General features: G+C 33.5%; 2 protein-coding genes across 2 annotated transcripts in view; both read left to right on the forward strand.

Moving 5' to 3' along the window:
• The window catches only part of LOC115889533 (protein Wnt-11b-1-like), a 369,661-nt gene that overhangs the window by 201,389 nt on the left and 144,767 nt on the right, over positions 1–23,505 (forward strand). The gene's annotated exons all lie outside the window — the stretch shown is intronic.
• LOC115889526 (Fanconi anemia group I protein) overlaps positions 1–23,505 on the forward strand; it is a 47,931-nt gene that overhangs the window by 3,466 nt on the left and 20,960 nt on the right. Inside the window, exons 4-12 of the mRNA XM_030909555.1 lie at positions 8,208–8,443; positions 8,491–8,830; positions 8,909–9,126; positions 16,736–16,937; positions 16,989–17,251; positions 19,137–19,297; positions 22,484–22,642; positions 22,698–22,889; positions 22,947–23,161. Coding sequence (XP_030765415.1) covers positions 8,208–8,443; positions 8,491–8,830; positions 8,909–9,126; positions 16,736–16,937; positions 16,989–17,251; positions 19,137–19,297; positions 22,484–22,642; positions 22,698–22,889; positions 22,947–23,161 — 1,986 coding nt within the window. The remainder of the gene's footprint in view (positions 1–8,207; positions 8,444–8,490; positions 8,831–8,908; positions 9,127–16,735; positions 16,938–16,988; positions 17,252–19,136; positions 19,298–22,483; positions 22,643–22,697; positions 22,890–22,946; positions 23,162–23,505) is intronic.

The raw sequence follows: 23,505 nt of genomic DNA on the forward strand, positions 1-23,505 counted from the left end.
CCATTGTAAATAACATAAATAATCACTTTAGGGTGGGGCAGGCTGCCCTAGGTCTATATAAAGCAAGGTTTGCATTCGTGGTCATTCAGTTCAGAACGGTCAGTGTTAAAGGAAACATTACAGTAATTCGAAGTTATTGAAAATGGTCCCAACTTCTCGCACGGCTGCGCAAAATGTCAGTGGACAGTCAAAATGTGAAGAGTATGTTGAAGTTATATCTGACAAATGTTTTAAAGCGCGTTCTGGTATCGACCTGCGAAAATGCGTTCTCAAGCGGATTTGGATAAACAGCACAACAAAGAATTTAAAGAAGTTTATTCAAAATCAGAGGAAACTCAGCAAAGACAAACGTTGCAGTATGGCGGAAATAGAAAAGATACTTTCTATGTTGCCTTCGACTATTTAGTGATGTGTGTGTTTTTGTAGTTGTGTTAATAAAGCAATTCATTTGGTTCATCTTATTATTGTATCTCTTCCATTTCTGTGCACTTTTTGTTTGAGAAATATATATGTTAGTTTATAATTAACATCAGCATCACTGTAATTTATTTAACATTTATTATAGTTATAACTACACAAACTTATTTTATGGTTTAACTCACAAAGCCCGTTAAACCATAAAACTTTCTAGTTTATTGTTTTATTAGGAGTAAAAATGACACTTTTCGTGGCGAGACTGTAGGTTTGACATACAGCCGAAGCACAAAAGTCATTTTTACTCCGAATAGAACATGCTATTTTTTTCAAACGCCACAAATAATGTTTTAAACAATTTCAAACGTTCCAAATAATATAAAAATATTTAAAACTCATAACTTGTAAGTAATTATCATGATACAAAAAAAACAAGGTATGATATTGCGCAGGTTGGTCACCACGTCACAAGTGATAAACGGCAATATTGGTCGGCGAGTCAAATTTTCAAAGAGATGACACATAATAAATGTGTATAATGTGTCATAACTTTTCAAATGTCCAGCTCGATGATTTTACATAACTTTAGGGGTTATTTAATTCTTCCCTATTTTAAGTCTTTTTTTATTAGTGGCAATTGAACAATACGGATATTTTGTTGTATGGCATATGACGTCACAGGCGATATGCGCAAACTGAACGAAATTGGAGACGCTATCGACCATACCTTGTTTTCAAGTTTTCTTTGTACCATGAGTAATTATATATCGAGAAACTATGGTTACGGCTCGTTGAATTTGAGACTTATGTCATTTTAATAATATATTTTCATACTTTTATGCTTAGGCGTAAAGTGCTTTACTTTTATGCCTAGGCGTTAAAATGACTTTTTTTATGTTGTCAATCACAAAATTAATACTTTTGTGACGTTTCAAAAAAAAATAATATTTTGAAACTAACCGGTATATTTTTCTGCCACAACAAAGTTATTATACAGTATACAGTGATAAATGATAAGATCATATTGAAATACGCTACTGGGTAAAAAAAATTGGCTAAATTTTATCAATAATACTCCATTTCAAAAGTTATTTTCCAAAATAATTAATATTTTTTAATAATTGATTGCAATTAATATTATTTGACTAGTTTAATAACAAGAAAATGTTTTAAAACTACAAGAAATAAAACTTCGATACGTGCGACCAGTATAATAGATCAAGCGGACATAGAATATAAAATACTTTAAAATATGCATTCAGAAAGAAAAAATATCTCGAAAATTATCTAAACAAACATTTTTTTTTCTTATCAGGGAAAAACATCGACCTCATCGGCCTTGCGGAATTTGTCGGGTATTTACAATGGTCGAATTGTATAATTACCAGCTTTTAATAGCATATCTAATAGACAAAAAGTATCTGGTCGATTAGTAACCAATTGGCACAGTCCGAAAATTATCGATTTTTATTTTCTCTGTTTTTATTGGCCGCTTCAAAATTCAGAGTAACAAAAAAAATATTTTTCTCTAGTAAAAAGACTGTGAAATACGCCCCGCCATCTGGTGCTTTACATCCATAAACGTCTTAGGTTGAGCTACTTTAAAAATTCATATACAAGGCTAATACCCTTGTATTAGGCTAATACCCTTGTATTAGGCTAATACCCTTGTATATGAATTTTTAAAGTAGCTCAACCTAAGACGTTTATGGATGTAAAGCACCAGATGGCGGGGCGTATTTCACAGTCTTTTTACTAGAGAAAAATATTTTTTGTTACTCTGAATTTTGAAGCGGCCAATAAAAACAGAGAAAATAAAAATCGATAATTTTCGGACTGTGCCAATTGGTTACTAATCGACCAGATACTTTTTGTCTATTAGATATGCTATTAAAAGCTGGTAATTATACAATTCGACCATTGTAAATACCCGACAAATTCCGCAAGGCCGACGAGGTCGATGTTTTTCACTGATAAGAAAAAAAAATGTTTGTTTAGATAATTTTCGAGATATTTTTCCTTTCTGAAAGCACATTTTAAAATAATTTATATTCTTTGTCCGCTTGATCTATTATACTGGTCGCACGTATCGAAGTTGAATATACGAAAAAAAATCGGATCAAATTTATTTTAAATGAAATTAATCTAGTCTTATTAATTAATCAAATTAAACTAGCCAAATAAAATTAATTGCAATCAATTATTAAAAAATATTAATTATTTTGGAAAATAACTTTTGAAATGGAGTATTATTGATAAAATTTAGCCAATTTTTTTTACCCAGTAGCGTATTTCAATATAATCTTATCATTTATCACTGTATCTTTGAATAAGAAGACTAAGGAAGGAGCATATCAAAAATCTTAGGTACACCGCGATGGGCCTCAAATATGGCCGACTTAAATTCCGGTTTATCAGTGTCGTTGTTAAACCATAAAACTTTCTAGTTTATTGTTTTATTAGGAGTAAAAATGACACTTTTCGTGGCGAGACTGTAGGTTTGACATACAGCCGAAGCACAAAAGTCATTTTTACTCCGAATAGAACATGCTATTTTTTTCAAACGCCACAAATAATGTTTTAAACAATTTCAAACGTTCAAATATAAAATATTTAAAACTCATACCTTGTAAGTAATTATCATGATACAAAAAAACAAGGTATGATATTGCGCAGGTTGGTCACCACGTCACAAGTGATAAACGGCAATATTGGTCGGCGAGTCAAATTTTAAAGAGATGACACATAATAAATGTGTATAATGTGTCATAACTTTTCAAATGTCAGCTCGATGATTTTACATAACTTTAGGGGTTATTTAATTCTTCCCTATTTTAAGTCTTTTTTTATTAGTGGCAATTGAACAATACGGATATTTTGTTGAATGGCATATGACGTCACAGGCGATATGCGCAAACTGAACGAAATTGGAGACGCTATCGACCATACCTTGTTTTCAAGTTTTCTTTGTACCATGAGTAATTATATATCGAGAAACTATGGTTACGGCTCGTTGAATTTGAGACTTATGTCATTTTAATAATATATTTTCATACTTTTATGCTTAGGCGTAAAGTGCTTTACTTTTATGCCTAGGCGTTAAAATGACTTTTTTTATGTTGTCAATCACAAAATTAATACTTTTGTGACGTTTCAAAAAAAAATAATATTTTGAAACTAACCGGTATATTTTTCTGCCACAACAAAGTTATTATACAGTATACAGTGATAAATGATAAGATCATATTGAAATACGCTACTGGGTAAAAAAAATTGGCTAAATTTTATCAATAATACTCCATTTCAAAAGTTATTTTCCAAAATAATTAATATTTTTTAATAATTGATTGCAATTAATATTATTTGACTAGTTTAATAACAAGAAAATGTTTTAAAACTACAAGAAATAAAACTTCGATACGTGCGACCAGTATAATAGATCAAGCGGACAAAGAATATAAAATACTTTAAAATGTGCATTCAGAAAGAAAAAATATCTCGAAAATTATCTAAACAAACATTTTTTTTCTTATCGGTGAAAAACATCGACCTCGTCGGTCTTGCGGAATTTGTCGGGTATTTACAATGGTCGAATTGTATAATTACCAGCTTTTAATAGCATATCTAATAGACAAAAAGTATCTGGTCGATTAGTAACCAATTGGCACAGTCCGAAAATTATCGATTTTTATTTTCTCTGTTTTTATTGGCCGCTTCAAAATTCAGAGTAACAAAAAATATTTTTCTCTAGTAAAAGACTGTGAAATACGCCCCCCCATCTGGTGCTTTACATCCATAAACGTCTTAGGTTGAGCTACTTTAAAAATTCATATACAAGGCTAATACCCTTGTATATGAATTTTTAAAGTAAGTAGTTTAATAAGTTTCTAATAAGAAGACTAAGGAAGGAGCATATCAAAAATCTTAGGTACACCGCGATGGGCCTCAAATATGGCCGACTTAAATTCCGGTTTATCAGTGTCGTTCTAATTTTATTTAAAAAATGTAAAACTATGATGTAGGGTAGACGTGGGGTAGACTCAATAATTTGTTGTTTTATTTTACGTTGTGAATAAATGTTGGTAGTTATTAAAATTGTTATAAAAATATATAATTCTAATAAAAATAGATAAGTTATAATAAGTAGTATTTATTAACACAAACATCCGATACGCTACTGAAGCAGGTAAGTCAAATTAACGTATCTAAATTCTTTGACATCTAATCTTTGACAAGTAATAAATAAAAGCTAAAATGCAAGAAAAATATATAATTTAGTTAATTTAAGTGAATTTCATAAATGACCGGTTTACTACACGTATGTATATTATATAGTCACTTACTAGGAAAAGTTGTTCCATTATTTCACCCAATTTTTGCCGAGATCTACCGCACGCTACACAACCAACTATTTTAGAGTCTTTTTCGATAAATCGCGATAGTGTCAGTGTTAATTTAAGTTCTGCCACAATTTCCATCTAGATTTACTACCTTTATACAACTGTCAGTAGTAGAATAAATAATAAATAACATAAAATAAGCTCCGTAAAGACTGACAAATCCACAAAATTTCAAATCAAATTCAAATGTGTCAAATGAATCGTCAAACAGAACTGTCAAGGATCCCCACCCTAGAGAGCTTTTATGGTGGCTTTTCCGCCCACCATGCATGAATACATGGATAGCATTATGCTCCTTCCTTAGTCTTCTTATTCAAAGCACTGTATAATAACTTTGTTGTGGCAGACAAATATACCAGTTAGTTTCAAAATATTATTTTTTTTCAAACACAAAAGTATTTTTTTGTCACAAAAGTATTAATTTTTGCGACGTGATTGACAATATAAAAAAGTCATTTTAATGCCTAGGCATAAAAGTAAAGCACTTTTACGCCTAAGCATAAAAGTATGAAAATATATTATTAAAATGACATAAGTCTCAAATTCAACGAGCCGTAACCATAGTTTCTCGATATATAATTACTCATGGTACAAAGAAAACTTGAAAACAAGGTGTGGTCGATAGCGTCTCCAATTTCGTTCATTTTGCGCATATCGCCTGTGACGTCATATGCCATAAAATATCCGTATTGTTCAATTGCCACTAATAAAAAAAGACCTAAAATAGGGAAGAATTAAATAACCCCTAAAGTTATGTAAAATCATCGAGCTTGACATTTGAAAAGTTATGACACATTATACACATTTATTATGTGTCATCTGTTTGAAAATTTGAAATTGGCGCGTGGAGCTTGCCGACCAATAGTGCCGTTTATCACCTGTGACGTGATGACCAACCTGCGCAATATCATACCTTGTTTTCTTTGTATCATGATAATTGCTTACAAGGTTGGTATGAGTTTTAAATATTTTTATATTATTTGGAACGTTTGAAATTGTTTAAAAAATTATTTGTGGCGTTTGAAAAAATAGCATGTTCTATTTGGAGTAAAAATAACTTTTGTGCTTCGGCTGTATGTCAAACGTACAGTCTCGCCACGAAAAGTGTCATTTTTACTCCTAATAAAACAATATACTAGAAACTTTCTTCGTTAAACCATAAAACTTTCTAGTAGAAAGTTTTAACGGGCTTTGTGAGTTAAAACATAATGATATTTTCAGTTTTTATAATTCTTGATCGAAAATAAACGGCGTCAGCGATGGCTATGAAATGAAGATCGCTGTCATTTTATATGTAAATTTATATGGGAAATGTCGATCGTCATTTCCCAGCCAACTGGACGCCGTTTTTTTTCATATGGTACAAAGTTAAAGCAAACTTGACTCTGACCATGTTTTGGAAGACGCTAAGAAAGATTTATTTCGTGTAATAAAGATTTAAATGGTGTATTAAGTACATAATATTTATTTAAATGTCAAATAATATTATTGAAGCAAGTGCCAAGTTTTATTTTTAATTAAGAAAAAATTTAATCAAGAATGTATAAAGGTTTTGTTTTCAAAAAAAAAATTATCGTAAATTCGTAAAACCTCAATTTAGAATAAAATGATCGAAGAATGAAATAAAATTTTATAGCCCTGGGTTAAATCGAAATAAAGTAAGTGTATGTAACTTTTTTTAAATATTAATAATTACCAGTAATTAGCATTAATGTACCAACATATTGAATATTGTTATTTCTTTGTTAAATACGGTTTAGAATCCTTAAAATAACAGCAAAAATAATCGAAAATTAACAATGAAATAATAGTTTTGTTTAAATTTCTTAATCAGCTGAGCCCTATTATAGTTCACAAAAATCCGAGCTATATTATTACATTACTCTGAGGGAAATACCGCAAATAATCGATATTTTTGACTCCGCCCCTAATCACATGCTTCATTCCTTCCTAAGCTTCACGATTTGTTCACCAGAGGCAGCACATTTTGTCGAGAGATTGATCAACTTTAAGAATATATAAACAAGGCTAATACCTACAATAGTCAACAGGTTCTATTTTTGTCAATAATGACATGTATTGATTGTTTAAGGTACGCGCACACTGACCAGAGCCGCACGCGCCGCATCGACCGAAGATAACATAGATTAAATGAAGTCTAACTAGTGTGCGCACCTCGAACACAAACAATTTTTTTTTGGGTCGATGCGGCGCGTGCGGCTCTGGTCAGTGTGCGCGTATCTTTAGATTCCAAATATCTGGAGAACCATTAGCTGTAGCAATTTTTACCGAGAGACCTTTTTTATGTAAAAAAACGGCGGAATCACCCTGTAGTTTTAAACAAGTATGGACGTAATACAAAATAATAAATAAATAAAATACAAATGTAATACAAAATAATATATAATAAAATAACGTTTTATACAAGTCTGAAACGTAAAGTCAATATTCTTTAAACCAGTAAAAAATATGTAAGTGGCGCCCCGTCCAAGTAGGAGTCATGATGATGTCGAAATCAAATTTCTGTTGTCCAAAAATCTAGACACGAATTTTCATTCAAATATTGATGTTAGTTCCGAAATTATTTGGAAAAAATCGAAATAAAAATGAAAGTTCTATACCCTGTATCTCTGAAACTAAGCATTTTAGGACATAAATTTTCACAACTTTTTTACTTATTTCCATCCGCAGAATATGCTGCCGAAGTTTCCCGAATACAATTCGGACCACCCTGTATAAAAGACGGTCAAATTTCGAGGGGTGATTCTTTATCAAGAAATATGGGAAAATATTCTATAAACGTGGCTTCGGAAATGCATAGTTTTAAACAGGATGTGAAACTTAAAAAAAGTCTTTTCCTAATTATCTTAAATACCAGGTGCCGATTTTGTTTTAATTTGTCAGCGTTATTTCAAGTGATAAGGGCGTAACATAAGCCTATTTAAATTAAATTTATTAAGTTCAGTGGCGTCGCACACCTAATCAATAAATTATTGTGAAAAAAAAGTGGACGCCATCGACTTTGTGCAATTTTTGTATAATATATTTTTTTTAACGAAGTAACTGAAAAGACAACATTCTTTCTCTTATTTGTGTGCGTATCTATTATATATACAGGGTGTTTCAATATTCCGTGGACAAGCTGTTACCGAATTCTTGGATGATCATATTTTCATACTTGCTTTTTTTCCGCTGTATTGTTTAATCTCGGCATAAAGTTAATTAACAAACGAAGTTACAATTTATAACATCTTTAAGTTACAATGAATATTAGATGGATTTTTTAAGTTACAATAGATATCATCAAAAATGTATATATTAATGTGTAAATGTAGTAAATTATATTAGAATAAATAATTCATTTTTGTGTTAACTTATTAACTGTTGTTTTAGTGAAATGTCAGTTTCCAAAGAAGAACACAAAAAAATTGTGAATAAGTTGTCTTGTTATATTGAAAAATTAACACCACAAGAAATTCCACCATTAGTTTATCAACTGTTAAAATTATGCAGACACCAAAATAGTCATTTAGTGTTTTTGAAACTCCAGGACTATTTTAATCATAGAATCTATAAAAATACTAATTTAATTAATAGTAATAGCGAAAGCCTTGATTTGGATTGTATAGGTATGTTTGTTATTACTTAAAAAAAAACTATATGCAAGTTATTTTAGAAAGTGCCGAAGATCATGATGCTCTAGAAGCAGAAAGTACTGTATTATTTCATATACAAAATGCAGCATCTATAGGACATAATTGCATCAAGGATTATTTAAACTTTTTAAAAAATCTTGTAAAAGCTCCAAAGTACATTCTGCAACCTTTCCAACTTCTGGCATTATTCCGTATTTCAACAGTACAACAATATCAGGAAATTGTTTTTGATATAATTAGATCATGCATAGTCAAAAGCTATAATGAACAACAGAGAAGTAACTTATCATTTTGGTATCGCGATCTTTGTAAGACAAAATCAGATCCAGAAACTTTATTTATGCAAATTATAAATATGGGGTAAGTATTTCAACAATCTTTCAACAATTTTTTTTTGAAATTATAATAAATAACTCATTAAATTCTGTCATTTGCTAGAGATAGAGAATATTTATTAGAGTCTTTGGTGAGCTTCAGCTTTGTTTTATTGAATGTGGGATCAGGATTAGGAAGAGATATAATTGCTGAGAAACAATGGTCATTGGGAAATAAAATACTTATTAAAATTATTCAGAAGAAAAGATATATTTTAATGACAATATTGAAAACTATTTGTATCCATGTTGTAACTAAACAGTCTGCTATTCAATATGTAGGTAGGATGACATTATGTACTTTTTCTATCAGCAAAAGCTACTCCATTGTATATTTCTTCCCAATATGTGACATTTTTAGTGTTATAAAACTGGTGCAATTCGTATATTGAAATATATAAAATGTAAAAATACTGTTGCAGTCATATTTAACTCTAACTTTTGAAAATATTGGCTGATAATTCATGGAGACAAATTTTATTAAATCGGTGGCTTGTTTTTTATAATAATAATAATAGCTCCCGTATATAGAGTTTTACGCCTTGGGAGTAGCAAGGTACAGATTGCCATGCTAGAGCCCTTTGGTATACCAGGAAGGTAATGTGGCTAGCATCACGCTTCAACCGCCTATTATTACCCCAGGATTGTGAATCCCAAGTACTCATTTAAGGCTGAGTCGACCTAGGTACCTAAACTGTTTTTATTTTAATAGAAATAGTCGGCTGATGATATGCCGGCCGGCTGTAGGATTCGAACCCACAACCTTGAGATTGGTAGACGAGAGCTATACCTCTATGCCACCGGCAAAGCCACCGGGCACCTCGGCTCGTTTTTAATAATTTCTAAACTTTGAATTAAAAGCTTGTCGTTCAATTTTGGCTATAGCAACAGATATATTTTTTGAAACATTGGTTAAAAGTATTCTGGATTGGACACTGAACTCAAAATAAATAATTTTTATGAAGAAAAAATATTTAAGAGTATTTAGTAAATACATACAATAACTGAAGAAAAATCGCATTTCTTAAATAACAAAATAACAGCTTTTTGTTATTGATCTTATTATCAGAAAGAAATTAATATATTTTAATAAATATTTTACATAATATAATAATGCAGACTATGCACTACCAGTTATCTGTAATTTTCTATTTATTTATGAACAAATCATATATGACTGAATATAACTTAACTAGTTGAAGCGTGGCGCATCCGCCACGACATCAGGAAAAAAATACTTTTTATTTTTTTTAATTAAATGAAAAACAAAAAATCCGGCGACGACGAGTTTTTAGAAGAGCCAATTAGCTATCTTTTAGTAAAAAAAGCAACTTTCTAGAGCATGTCGTTACTTTATTAGAGACGACACAGATAAGCATTAACATTTTATATATGTAGAAACTATTAAAGATGGGTGTAGGTTATAGTCCAGTCATCTTAGTCGAAATAGGGTAGGAATCTCGGAATTCAAGATAACCGGCTGTAAACTCGTATAAACCTTTATTTTAACATCCTAAAACATGTCTAAAAACCTACATATGATAGCGTGTGCGCGACTTGTAGATAACTGAGGTTAAAGGTCAAAAAATCGATTTTTTTCGCATTTTTTGCAAATATCTCGTTCCCTTTCACATTTACGCTATTTGTATTTATTATAAATATTGTATCACATTTCTTGCACCAGGCCCTCACATCTTTGCAGTTCACCCAATATAACCGTTCACGCAGCTTGCCAAGTGTCTTGCCAAGATGCCCACCGCTGGTTCCATTGTGAACTTCCTCCAAGACTTCCGGGATCCTCTTCTTTGGAATGACGATCTGTCTTCTTTCTTCCTGTCCCTCTGGTCTCTCGATCACACGACGAAGTAATCCGTTATCTGTTACCAAGGAATTCCACTGGGCCCAGTACGACTTCACGTTCGGCGAATATCTGCAAACTTCCTCCCACGTTGGTCTTTGGTCTGCGTTTTTCCAGTTAATTACTAAACCTAACTCTGGGTCACTGGTTTGGTCATTTGCAAGATCTTCGGGTTGCCAAGTATCATTAACCACAGTTGTTCTTAGGAGTTTCGCTTCTTTCTCTTCTGCTCGGGAACAATGCTTACAGTCCTTATCGCAATGTCTTCTGGAAAGTGCGTCGGCATTTCGATGGATTGCCCCAGCTCGATGTTCTGTGTCAAATTCTTGTAATCGTAGAATTCATCTAGCTACCTGCCCTTCAGGATTCTTAAACTGCAAAAGCCATTTCAAAGCAGCATGGTCTGTTCTTAACAAGAACTTTCTTCCATAGAGATATTTGTAGAAGTGTTCCACTGCTTTAACTACTGCTAGTAATTCTCGTCTGGTCACACAGTAGTTCCTTTCTGGTTTTGACAAGGTCTTACTGAAATATCCAATTACTTTTTCTTGGCCATCCTGAATCTGAGACAAAACAGCGCCTAATCCAACATTACTAGCGTCGGTATCCAAGATAAGTTTCCGTTGCCAAGAGGGTAGCTAAGTATGGGCGCACTAATCAGGGCCTTCTTCAATCTTCGGAATGCCTCGTCAGAATCTGAGTCCCAAGAGAAACGCCTCTCGCCTTCAGTAAGTCTAGTCAATGGTTTAGCGATGGTGGCGAAACCCTGCACATAGCGGCGATAGTATGTGCATAGCCCCAAAAAGCTTCTGAGTTCATGTTTGTCTTTAGGTATCGGCCACTCTTCCACTGTCTTGGTCTTCTGTGGATCTACCGCAACTCCCTGGGAGGAGACTACATGGCCCAAGTAGTGTACCTTTTCTTGACACAGATGACATTTCTTAGGGCTAAGTTTCAAACCAGAGCTCGCTAGTCGCTTGAAAACTTCTTCTAAATTCTTCAGATGATCGTCAAAGGATTTCCCAACCACTATAATGTCATCCAGGTACACTAAACAGGTAGTCCAGGATAGTCCCTTTAACAAAGACTCCATTAATCTCTCAAAGGTAGCTGGCGCATTGCACAATCCAAAAGGCATGACAGTAAATTGCCACAGTCCGGAGCCCACCGAGAACGCTGTCTTCTCTCTGTCTTTAGGCGCCATGTCGACTTGCCAATATCCACTCTTCAGATCCAAGGTAGAGAATATCGTCGACCCCGCCAGCGTGTCTAGAGTATCGTCTATCTTCGGCAGGGGATAACTATCCTTCTTGGTAGCATTATTGAGCTGCCGATAATCAATACAGAAAGACGGTACCACCAGTACCGTCTTTCTTCTTTACTAGTACTACCGGCGATGTCCACGGGCTGTTAGATGGTTCGATAACACCCTCTTCTTTCATTTCTCGAAGGATCTTGTCGGCTTCTTCACGTTTGGCGAGTGGAAGTCTTCTTGGATTTTGTTTGATTGGTCGTGCATCTCCGGTATCAATTTTATGCTGTACTAAATTGGTACGACCTCTCTGTCCTGCTTCTCCTTTATCAAACACATCTTGATACTTGATTATCAGGTTTCTCAATTTTCTACTATCTTCGGGAGATAATCCCTTAAGGTTTACGAACTCCTTCACCATTTTGTCCGACATTTTTGAAGCCGAAACTTTAGAGGTTTCCGTGCTTCGAATAACTGAGGACACCGAGCAACAGTACCCTAACAGGGTTCCCTTCTTCAAGGACACAGAATAATAATTAGTGTTCATTACTCTCACCGGTACAGTCTTCTTCGCTCGTAGCAGGGCTTTTCCTACAGCGACCCCTCGTCCTATTTCGCTGTCATGGTTCCTTGGCTCCAACAGAATAATACTCCGATTATTCATTTTACCTTCCAGGCAACCATCCACAAATATCTCGCAGCGCTCAGGGATCGAAACATCTTCTGCTACTACCACACGAAGCGTCTCCTCACATTTTCGATGCAGAACTACTTCTTCCTCATTTATTTTCAAAATTCCCTGTTTGAAGTTTAGTTCAAAAGCTCTAGTGGTCATGATGTCCATTCCGAGAATAAGTTCATCTTCGATATCTGCTACTAACACTGGATGTTCGAAACTGGTGCTCCCAATAACAAAATTAAGGCTTACTACTCCATGGACAGCAGCGGAGCCCCCCGTAGCAGTACGTAGTCGCCATTGTGTTGTTTTAACCTTCTTCGATGTTTTAAGAATGTCCGGTCTGATGATAGTTTTCGTCGCACCTGTATCCAACAGCATGGTTCGGAACTCTTCATCAACAAAACCATCCACAAAAATGCTGTTGAATTTGTGTTGTAGCGAGGCGACTTGAGCAGTTTTCATTGGGACATGTTGGGTACAGGTCGACGTGTGCCCCTTCATTTCGACCCTTAGTAGTTTTCCGACCTCGACGAAGCCGGTTCTTCGTTCTTCTCCTTACAACGGCTTCGCACGTGTCCCACCTGTCCGCAGTTCCAGCAACCAATCGGTCCCTTCTTGCCCATGTACTGGTCCATTACTTTCCGAATAATCCCTTCCACGGATTCGTCGGAACATTCGTCGATGGCCCGTACTCTTCCTAACGACCGCGAACTTTGTTTTGCGGCCTCGAATTCTAGAGCACGTGCTAAAGCATCCACCAAATGCGTTGGGTGGGCTAGAAGAAGTGCTTGCCTTGTCTCGTTGTCGCGTAAGCCGTCGGAGAATGCCTATACTGCCAACCGCTCCATAACATTCTCGGGCGTAGCAGGATACGCAAGGCGAACAAGGCGGGCTACGTCGGCTTCAAACTCCTGCAGAGACTCATTTGACTTCTGAATGCAATTTTTGAGCTGGGAATGGTAGACATGCTCTAAATGAGCCTGGCCGTATCTCATTTCAAAATGTCGTACCAATTGCTGATAATCTTCCTGTTCCGATGGTGAGAGTGTCTGCAGGATGTCAGTCGCATCACCCCGCAGTGCGATAGTCAGAGCGGTAGCTTTTTCAGCGATTGTCCAGCCGTTCGCTCTCGCAGCGGCTTGAAATTGGCAAAAGTAGTTAGCCCAAGCGGTTTTTCCGTCAAACTGTGGAGGCTTCATAACTGACTTTGAGGTATACTTATTTTCGACTAGTTTCGGGTCCTCCGACGATTCTTGACATTTTGGTTAATTTGCCTTTCCCATTTCTTCTCTCAAAATCTCGATTTTTCTGTTTACATCGTCCTCAATTTGTGTTATTTTATCTTGTAGTTCCGTAGAATTCTCTATAATTTCTGTTATCTTTTCTTCTAAATTCATTATTTTATTATTAAAGCTGGCCTGTATATCTTTGGCATTTTCTGCAATTTTATCTTCTAAAATATTAATTTTATCTTCAAATTTTTGGGGAAATTTCCGTCATTTTATTACTGATTTTATCTTTTAAATTAACTTCCAAATCAATTATTTTACTATTCAAATTGTCTTCTAATTTTTGTAAGGACGAGTCAAGGTCACTTTCCAACTCAAAGCAAAATGTGTCAGGATCCTCACTTTCCTCCACCTAAACGTCTCTCAGTCTGGCTTGCAAAATGCTTTTCTTTCCATCTGTCTCGCATTCCCTCTCTTCCAGTATGCATTTTAATTCCGACACTTTCAAATCTTTCAATAATTTTTTCGGAGCCATTGTCAGTCTTTTTATTTTTCTATAGTCTATCACACACCCCACACCTGACACCAATTGTTACGTTTTTCGTCGGTTCCGTGTGGATAGAGAGTCACAATTTATTTAATGCTAAATAACAAACAATAACGTTAAAAAAAACTTAAAGAACTATTTATAACTTATTTACAATTTATCTAACAGGAATTTATTTTGAATATAGCGCGGCGATTGTAACTGTACGCGTCGACCGGTTGTTTATCTTTATCTTCCTCAGGCCTCAGGTGTCTGCTTATATATGAGAGCAATAGACAATCCAGATTTGTCCCGTCAATTCTTAGCCGTTCTAGAAGGTCGGCGTCGCCGGCGTATGAGTCATAGCCGAGTGGCCAAGCCTAAGGCCGAGTTCACACGGTACGGGTCCGCAACAGTATTGTAGAGGATAAAATTCTCTACAACTTTAGTTTCAAAATTTTTTTTGTACTCCAAACCGTTTTTGAGATAGAGGGCGGTGAGCGCGCAGTCTTTCATTATGTACAGTTTCATTCAATTTCAATCTGTAGTCTCGGTCAAAAACAGACCGTATAAGTCCGTTAATAAAAAGTCCGTTAAAACCGTATAAAGTCCGTTAATTATTGAAAAATATATAATTATAAATAATTTACAGTTTTTCATAAAAGATCATATTGAATATACTTTAATTACATTTTAATTATAATTAGTTTGGTTAGGTTAGTTTATTCAGTTTGGTTACAACCAAACTGAATAAACCTGTTCAATTATCAGATCTTCCACCAACAAGTGCAGCAGCTCACCAACATTTCAATCGTGTTTACTACCAAGTTCAGACTTGGTTAGGGCATGATTTATAGAACCCCAAGACTGGGGTTGGATAATGCGTAATGGATTCCTGGAACCTACCACTACTATTCTACCTCTAGCTCCAGAAAATTTGCTGAACACAATATTCTGCAACTGCAAGAATGGTTGTGGTTCGCGATGTGGATGCAGGAAATCAGGGTTGCCGTGCTCTTTAGCTTGTGGCCAGTGTAATGGGCAAGCTTGTCTCAATGCTTCACCCTATCAGAGTGATGTCATTGAAGATGGTACATTTGACCCCGAAATCCCCCGAAAAAAAATGTTGAAGATGAAAATGAAGAAGAATTTGAAATTCCACAACGACCAGACGACGATGATGAAGAAGAAGAAGGAAACTAAAAATAAGAACATGGAGTTCTTTTTATTTTTATTCAATTTTTTTAATTTCAAACATGAGAAATGTAGGAAATCGTATTTTTTAAGACATATAAGTTAAAAATGTATTTATTGTCTTTTTATTTACTTAAAATGTAATTAGTATAAATCTAACTATAATTAAAATGTAATTAAAGTATTTCTGTTAATAATTTTCTAATTGTACAAAGAGGTAAGTGTTATTAAATGAAGACACTTAATTTATGAAAAAATTATTATATTCAATATTGTCAAGACTTAAATAGATGCCAACTTGGGTTTAGATCAAATTGGGAAAAAAACTTTGATCTTTTATGAAAAAATGTAAATTATTTATAATAATATATTTTTCAATAATTAACGGACTTATACGGCGTGTTTTTGACCGAGACTACAGTTGAACTTGAATGATACCGTACATAATGAAAGACTGCGCGCTCACCGTCCTCTATCTCAAAAACGGTTTGAGGTACAAAAAAATTTTTGAAACAAAAGTTGTAGAGAATTTTATCCTCTACAATATATACTATAATAATACTATAATAAATACAAATAGCGTAAATGTGAAAGGGAACGAGATATTTGCAAAAAATGCGCAAAAAATAGATTTTTTGACCTTTGACCTCAGTTATCTACAAGTCACGCACACGCTATCATATATGTAGGTTTTGAGACATGTTTTAGGATGTTAAAATAAAGGTTTATACGAGTTTACAGCCGGTTATTTCGAATTCCGAGGTGAAACCCTTAAGATGACTGGACTAGTTATTACAATAGAAAAGTTATGAGGATATGAAATATGAAAGTGTGAATGTAGTTTTCAAAAATGGTAATAATATACTGGGTGTTCCATTTAAAATAAGAATTACGCTACCACTTTTTAAATGATGCGGCAACATTGTAATCCTGCAAAATTTTTAGGAAGATGGAGCAGGTCCCTTTATGTAAAAATCACCACATAAACGTCTAATTTTTTATACTTTGGTAAAAATATAATGATCTCCATCTCCGTGAATCACCCTATATATGTTAGTTATACTCTAAGCTTGTACCAAATTGATGACTAATGAATGATGTACAGTAGATTAGAATATAACACATATAATACATTAACAATTATATATTACAGATTGCTTGTATATTCTATGTAAAGAAATGCCTCTATTAATGTTGGAGAACCAAAATTCTATAACGGAGTTAATGGAGAGTCTAGTACAAATACCTGAAGCTACTGCAAATCAGTTATTATATGCCTTAGCTCTCTTAACTCGAGCTTCTCCCACAATAAGGGATCAACTTATTTTAATATTAAGGAAAGGTTTATATTCCAGGTAAAGTATTGTACGAATTTTTATATTTTTAATTAATATAACTTGTGTTAGGTCAATGGAAACTCGACAAGTAGCTGTAAACGGCTTTGTAAAGCTAATTGCAACACTAAAATTATCTACCATACACTTACAAAGTGAAAGTAGTGCATCACTTTCGTCTGGATATTCATTGTACACCCAAATTTCCTTGGGTAGAGCCAGCCAAACGTTAAAATCGAGTAATTTTAGCAATGAAGCGATATGCTGGGAAATTTTAGGAATTTTAAAAAGATGTTTTGTTCAGCAGATAGAAGTCAAATCCATATTATATGAAAGTAAGATATTATACCAATACATCTGTCGAAAAATACACACGCTCAAAAGGTATGGCGTATTTCGTTATTTAGCTATATATTTTTTAGATTTGTGGCATTGTGTATTGTTTTTTGTTATTTGTACTTCATATGCATGGAATAGGTACAAAATAAAAGAAATACTTGGCTTGTTTTTTGTTCTAAAATAAGTGCCTATTTTCTTTTTTTTTAATTGCAAGGTTTTAGTTTATGATACGTGTCTTGTATGGATAATCTTACACTAGTTTGAATTACTTCTTAGTTCGTTTTATTGTTGAAAATTAAAGTGAGTAATTTAACTCCTGAACAATTAGCAAAAATTAATAAGTTCTCATATTATGTCGCTAATATTATGGATATTAACTAATTTAGTGCTTCTAGAGCTGGTTCGAGATGCCAAAATTCTTAAGGTTATCAGAGACGGCCAATAATAGGCAGACCTTGTTGTGCCACCCTTACAGACGCCTCAAGCTTTTCCAAGATTATATGTTACTGCTAGACAATAGGCTTGTTCCATCATATTTTATTTGTATGATTTTTAAAGGTTTTTGGGTACTACTTATTATAATAATTGCTCCCCTAAAATTTCAAAACCAAATCTTTTGGCGTTTTAGAGATATGGGACCTTAAATTTTATAACGCTGAGACGAGGCTACGCCCACTCGTGACGTAGTTCCACCGCTGCACAGGTGCCTTGTGTTGAATCAGTTCGCAAATTTCTAAAATATAAAATAGTTTCTAATCGTTTGGAAAACCCTGTAAATATTATTTCACCAGTATATTAGTTCTTTGTTAACCAGTACATATACACCGAGTATATTATTTCTTTGTTAAATGGAGAATTAAAAAATAATTTTTAATTTTTTTTTAATTAAAAATTTTTTAATTAAAAACACCCTGTATGGATTAAGATTACGATATTTATAGCAACTAGCAAAGCTACGACGGATTATTCAAGAAATAGGCTGTAACGGTATTTTTTTAAGTATTGTAAAGTAAGTTAAGAAAAAACGTACAAATAAATTATTATTACACAATAAAAACGAAATAATCTGAACCCGGCAAGATATACAAGAAATTTACCTATAATATACCTATATTTATTAGTGACTGTAATTATTCTTCAGCCTTTATATAATAAGTTTTACGGCAACGGCCCAGCTACGTCGAAACCCCGGTTCCCATTAGAACACCGAAGTTAAGCGACGGAAGGCGATGCTAGTGGATGGACGGGTGACCGGTTCGAAACTTTGCCTCGTGCTGTTGTCCAAAGGAAAAGTGTAAAATCTATTGATACACACTGCTCATTTACGCCGGTTCAAGGCCGGATGAGATCGGATATCTCGTGAGTAAGAGTTAATTTAGACACTTCCTAAGTCGGTAGGCAATTGACCATGATATGGCCGAGGACCGCGGTTCGGATTCCGCGTAAACAAAGTAGGTCCCGTCCAGTTTAGCCATTGCAGCAGAAAGGAGACGTTAACTTGAACCTCACATAATAAGTTTTATTTGTTATTTCTTGGGTGTTGTAGCTAGGATCAATTAAAACAAAAATCTTTTGTTTTTATTTACACGGAAAAGTAACGAAAGAAGCATTACTACTTCCAAGATATAGGAAAGACAAAAAAAACTCTTTGTTGAAGAACAAATAAAACTTATATTTATTAGTAGTACTTCCTGTTGAAAATACCATACGATCAATAATAACTAATATGAAAAATTATATGGGTAATGTTATCGATCGTTATTTCCAAACCAACTGGACGCCGTTTTTTATTCGATCATACGGTATTTTGATTTTTATGAATATGCCAATAAAAACAATTATCCCGTCTTTTTTAAATTATATGTTTTTAATTAATTTTAGGTTTAAGTAACGCGGTAGATATCAACGAAGATTTAGGGATTCCTGTATTGGAAACTCTTTGGTTTCATTTTATGGAATATTATATTATAGACGAAGATACCATTCCTCCGCTTAACTTTATTAAGAGTACATCGTTAAAAGAAACTAATAGCATATTAGCTGTAAGTGTTTATTTAACTGGTAGTGTTATTTATTGCCGATTGTATGTCTATAATCGTTACCATTGAGAAAAATAGGCCCGAAAGACTATTTAAAGTAACAAAAAATCGTTTAGATATCGAAGCCCATCTCTCGCACATTAAACATGTCGTCAACTGAACGATAGTCCGCCTTTCCTCGATGACGTATCAGATTTTTACGTCAGAGTTATCTGGCCTACTATCTCGATGGTAAGGGTATAATTAAGTAATCAATCTTAGAACTCTAGTTAGTGTACAAAAAGTAATATTTGCAATAATATTCTTAGTAAAAATATAGGGCAAGTCTTAAATATAAGCGCAAATATTTACAGTGCTGGTAGGTCTCAATAAAAGAAATATATTTTCTCTTCGTCGTATTTCAAATAAGTCTAATACAGCTGAGTTATATTACTTCTATATACCGTGCTAGCAACTCTTACTTTTGGGTCGGTATTTACATGTGTGGAATTAAATCGCATAGGGATCTTATTATGTCGGAGTGAGAGAAATGCGACGGTGTGCTGTTGTGGCGTTGCCACATTTCTCCGGTACGCCTTTTCCTATCAAGTACAGTAAAATCACAATCGTAAACCGCTTATTTTTAAAAGACTTTTCTGAGCATCTGAAATGGAATTATCAGGATATCGTTAGGGTATCCATTTTTTATAACGAGAAAACGTCATTAATCGCGATAATTTAAAAACTGAACTTTTTAACACATAACATGTGATAACTCAAAAAACACTAAATATTGAAACTTTTTTTTTATTTTGAAGTTCGGATCTTTTACAAGATTAAATAAGAAAAATTCGATAGGCTTGTTTTTTCTTCATTCAAAATTTTAAAAAACCCCATTTACTTTTAGTGCATATTATTTTCAGCAATCGTGTAACTTTTTTATTTATAAAGATTTTCACATACTGTCTGCGAAGAAAATAAGAGCAGAAATATTAAGAAAGTTTTTGAAAAAAACTACAATCAATTATTTCTACTGGATTTCGAGATATCGATTTTTGAATGCGAGTTCTAATAGCGCGACCACTGTCGAACACCTTCCACTTATTTTTACCGTACAGTAAAATCACAATCGTAAACCGCTTATTTTTAAAAGACTTTTCTGAGCATCTGAAATGGAATTATCAGGATATCGTTAGGGTATCCATTTTTTATAACGAGAAAACGTCATTAATCGCGATAATTTAAAAACTGAACTTTTTAACACATAACATGTGATAACTCAAAAACACTAAATATTGAAACTTTTTTTTATTTTGAAGTTCGGATCTTTTACAAGATTAAATAAGAAAAATTCGATAGGCTTGTTTTTCTTCATTCAAAATTTTAAAAACCCCATTTACTTTTAGTGCATATTATTTTCAGCAATCGTGTAACTTTTTTATTTATAAAGATTTTCACATACTGTCTGCGAAGAAAATAAGAGCAGAAATATTAAGAAAGTTTTTGAAAAAAACTACAATCAATTATTTCTACTGGATTTCGAGATATCGATTTTTGAATGCGAGTTCTAATAGCGCGACCACTGTCGAACACCTTCCACTTATTTTTACCAAAAGTGCAAGTGTTTCTAACTTGCACTTAAAAATTTACAAGCTTTAGGGAAAATTACAACGACTCGTTAATAAATAAATAAATTATCACGAGACGTAATTAAATAGTGAAGGTGAACGCATGATGTACAATGTACACCCTTCTCTAGAATTTAAAGAATTGATTGTGTTGACCGCGACGAATCTGCTATATGCCCTTCCACGTCTCTTAGCAATGTGCACAGTTTATCGGTTTATTTCATACCTTTGGCAACGTTTTTATTGTTCTCTCTTTGTTCAATATATCCTATACACACAATACAAAACTAACCTTTGCCAGCCTTTAGTATAAACCGGGTGTTTCTCAAAAGTGGCTCACCCCTATAACTTTTATTTTTTCAGATAAATAAACGAGATTTAGTGTAGACGTATTCAATTGTTTTGGGTCACTTCCTGTTCGGTTTCACCGGAACTGACTACCACTTTTGATTTTTAAATGGTATGTTTTTACTTTATTCAATAGAAAATGACACTATGAATAGAATGACATATAATATGTCAACTTTTTGACATTCTTGCTTAAAAAAATCGTATTTTAAATTTTAATCTAAAGTGTCACGGTTGTCTTAAAAACATTAAATTTTAATCAAAGAGCCTTGAAAAAATATATTTGATCGTCTAATGTTTAAAAGATGACCAAATCGTATTTTTTAATCATAAGTAAATTTTTACAAACGAAACGAGGGTGGCTCATTAGCATATTTAGAAAAAGCATTTTTTAGGGATAGTTTGGTACTACACACTTGATATTTCGAGTCAAATTGCCGTTACATTTATGGGCACGGCACTCTAAAATGGAATTTAAAATGCTATTTTTTAATTGAAAATGTCAAAAGTTGACATATAGAATGTCACTTTCTATAAAATGAGGTAAAAAAATACTAATGTGTCATTTAAAAATCGAAAGTTGAAAAAATTAATACGTCAATAGATCTTACATAACCTTAATTTATGTCATATATCTGTTACGGTTAAAGTCCGATGTCCGGTTAATGTCGACATTACCCGGTTAATCTCGAGAATAACACACAACAAAACAACCAAAAACACAACCTAACCCAAACATTAACATGTTAATGTCGACATTAACCGGACATCGGACTTTAACCGTAACATGTCAATAAAAAAGGTATAGGGGTGAGCCTCGTTTGAGAAACACCCGGTATATGAATCTACTTCCTGTGCTACCATATTATGAAGATATTGTGCGCGTTCAGGGAACACAGCGGCTGACTGACCGCTGCTGAGACTTTTGCTCAGCGGCTGACTGTTCTTGTGTGTAAAAAGAGACCGTTTCGGGAACCGCTTTACTCGGCCACTCAGCCGCCGACTGTCCCTGAATGCGCCCATTATGTTTTCTGTAAATATCAAAAAAAAAACTATTTTTCTCACAAACAAAAACTTATAGACGAGTTCCCGAGTTCTAAATATATCGCCTCTAAAAATATTTGTACTTATTTAAGACTCACCCTGTTTGTATAATACAAATGAAAAGAGCTATATAGTTTGTTATTTATAAAATAATAAATAATACGTGTTTTAATGTCATTTTATTCTAAAGGAACCTTTGGGAAAACTAATATACTCCATAGCCCACATTACTGCAAAACTTAACGAATCTGAAGATAAAAAAGATAATTCTACAGTGATAAAATATGGTCAAATTTTAGATTCTATTTGCAATAGAATGATAAACTGTGAATTTGTTCATCTGGAACTGGTAAGAATAATCACCTAATGTTAAGTGTTCTTTATATATTTTGGATAATTTTCAGGATGATGGATCAGACCTTACCGATATCTTACCCGAATCTCAACAAAAAATGCTCGTTTTAAAAGAGGTTTTAACTGTGTATGAGGCTCTAATAGGATATAAAATACTTACTTGGACTAGAGAATGTGAGAATCAAGCTTCAACCATATCAAGTTTATTTCAAGCCTATAACAGATTTGTGAATTTTGGAAAAGTATTTTATTAATTTGTCGAAAAAAAGAAAATAATAACCATTAATTTCTTACTTTAGAATCTAAGTAAACCAAAAAAAGGTAAAAAGAAAGATAAAATTACTCAAAAGGACTCCCAAATATCCCAAAAGCAAACTCAGAAAAATGAATCTCATACTAGCAATACAAGAATAAATAATGACGATATTCAGAAAATTCAGGGTAAACCGTTTAAAGTACCAGATTGTATTTTAGCTTTCGATGTCGTTGAAAAAAGTTTTAAGATACTATTGGAGTAAGTATACACATTAGGCGATATTAATTATTATTGTTACGTTTTTCGTCGGTTCCGTGTGGACAGAAAGTCACAATTTATTTAAACACTATTTATTTAACACTAATTAACAAAAACAATAACGATAAAAGACTTATAGAACTATTTACAAACGATTTATAACTAAGAATTTATTTTGAATTTTAGCGCGTCAACTGTATATTTATAACTGCCCTCTCTAGGCCACTGCCGCCGGCTTTTATACCTACAGCAAAAGAAATCTAGAATAGTCCATAGATCGTTAGGCGCATAGAGAAGGTTTTCGAATGTTCTCGTATGTACTAGTCCATTCTAGTGGGTCTCGA

This window comes from Sitophilus oryzae, unplaced genomic scaffold (genome assembly GCF_002938485.1).
Source record: "Sitophilus oryzae breed Bouriz unplaced genomic scaffold, Soryzae_2.0 scaffold_815_pilon_pilon, whole genome shotgun sequence".
Taxonomy (NCBI): Eukaryota; Metazoa; Arthropoda; class Insecta; order Coleoptera; family Curculionidae; genus Sitophilus; species Sitophilus oryzae.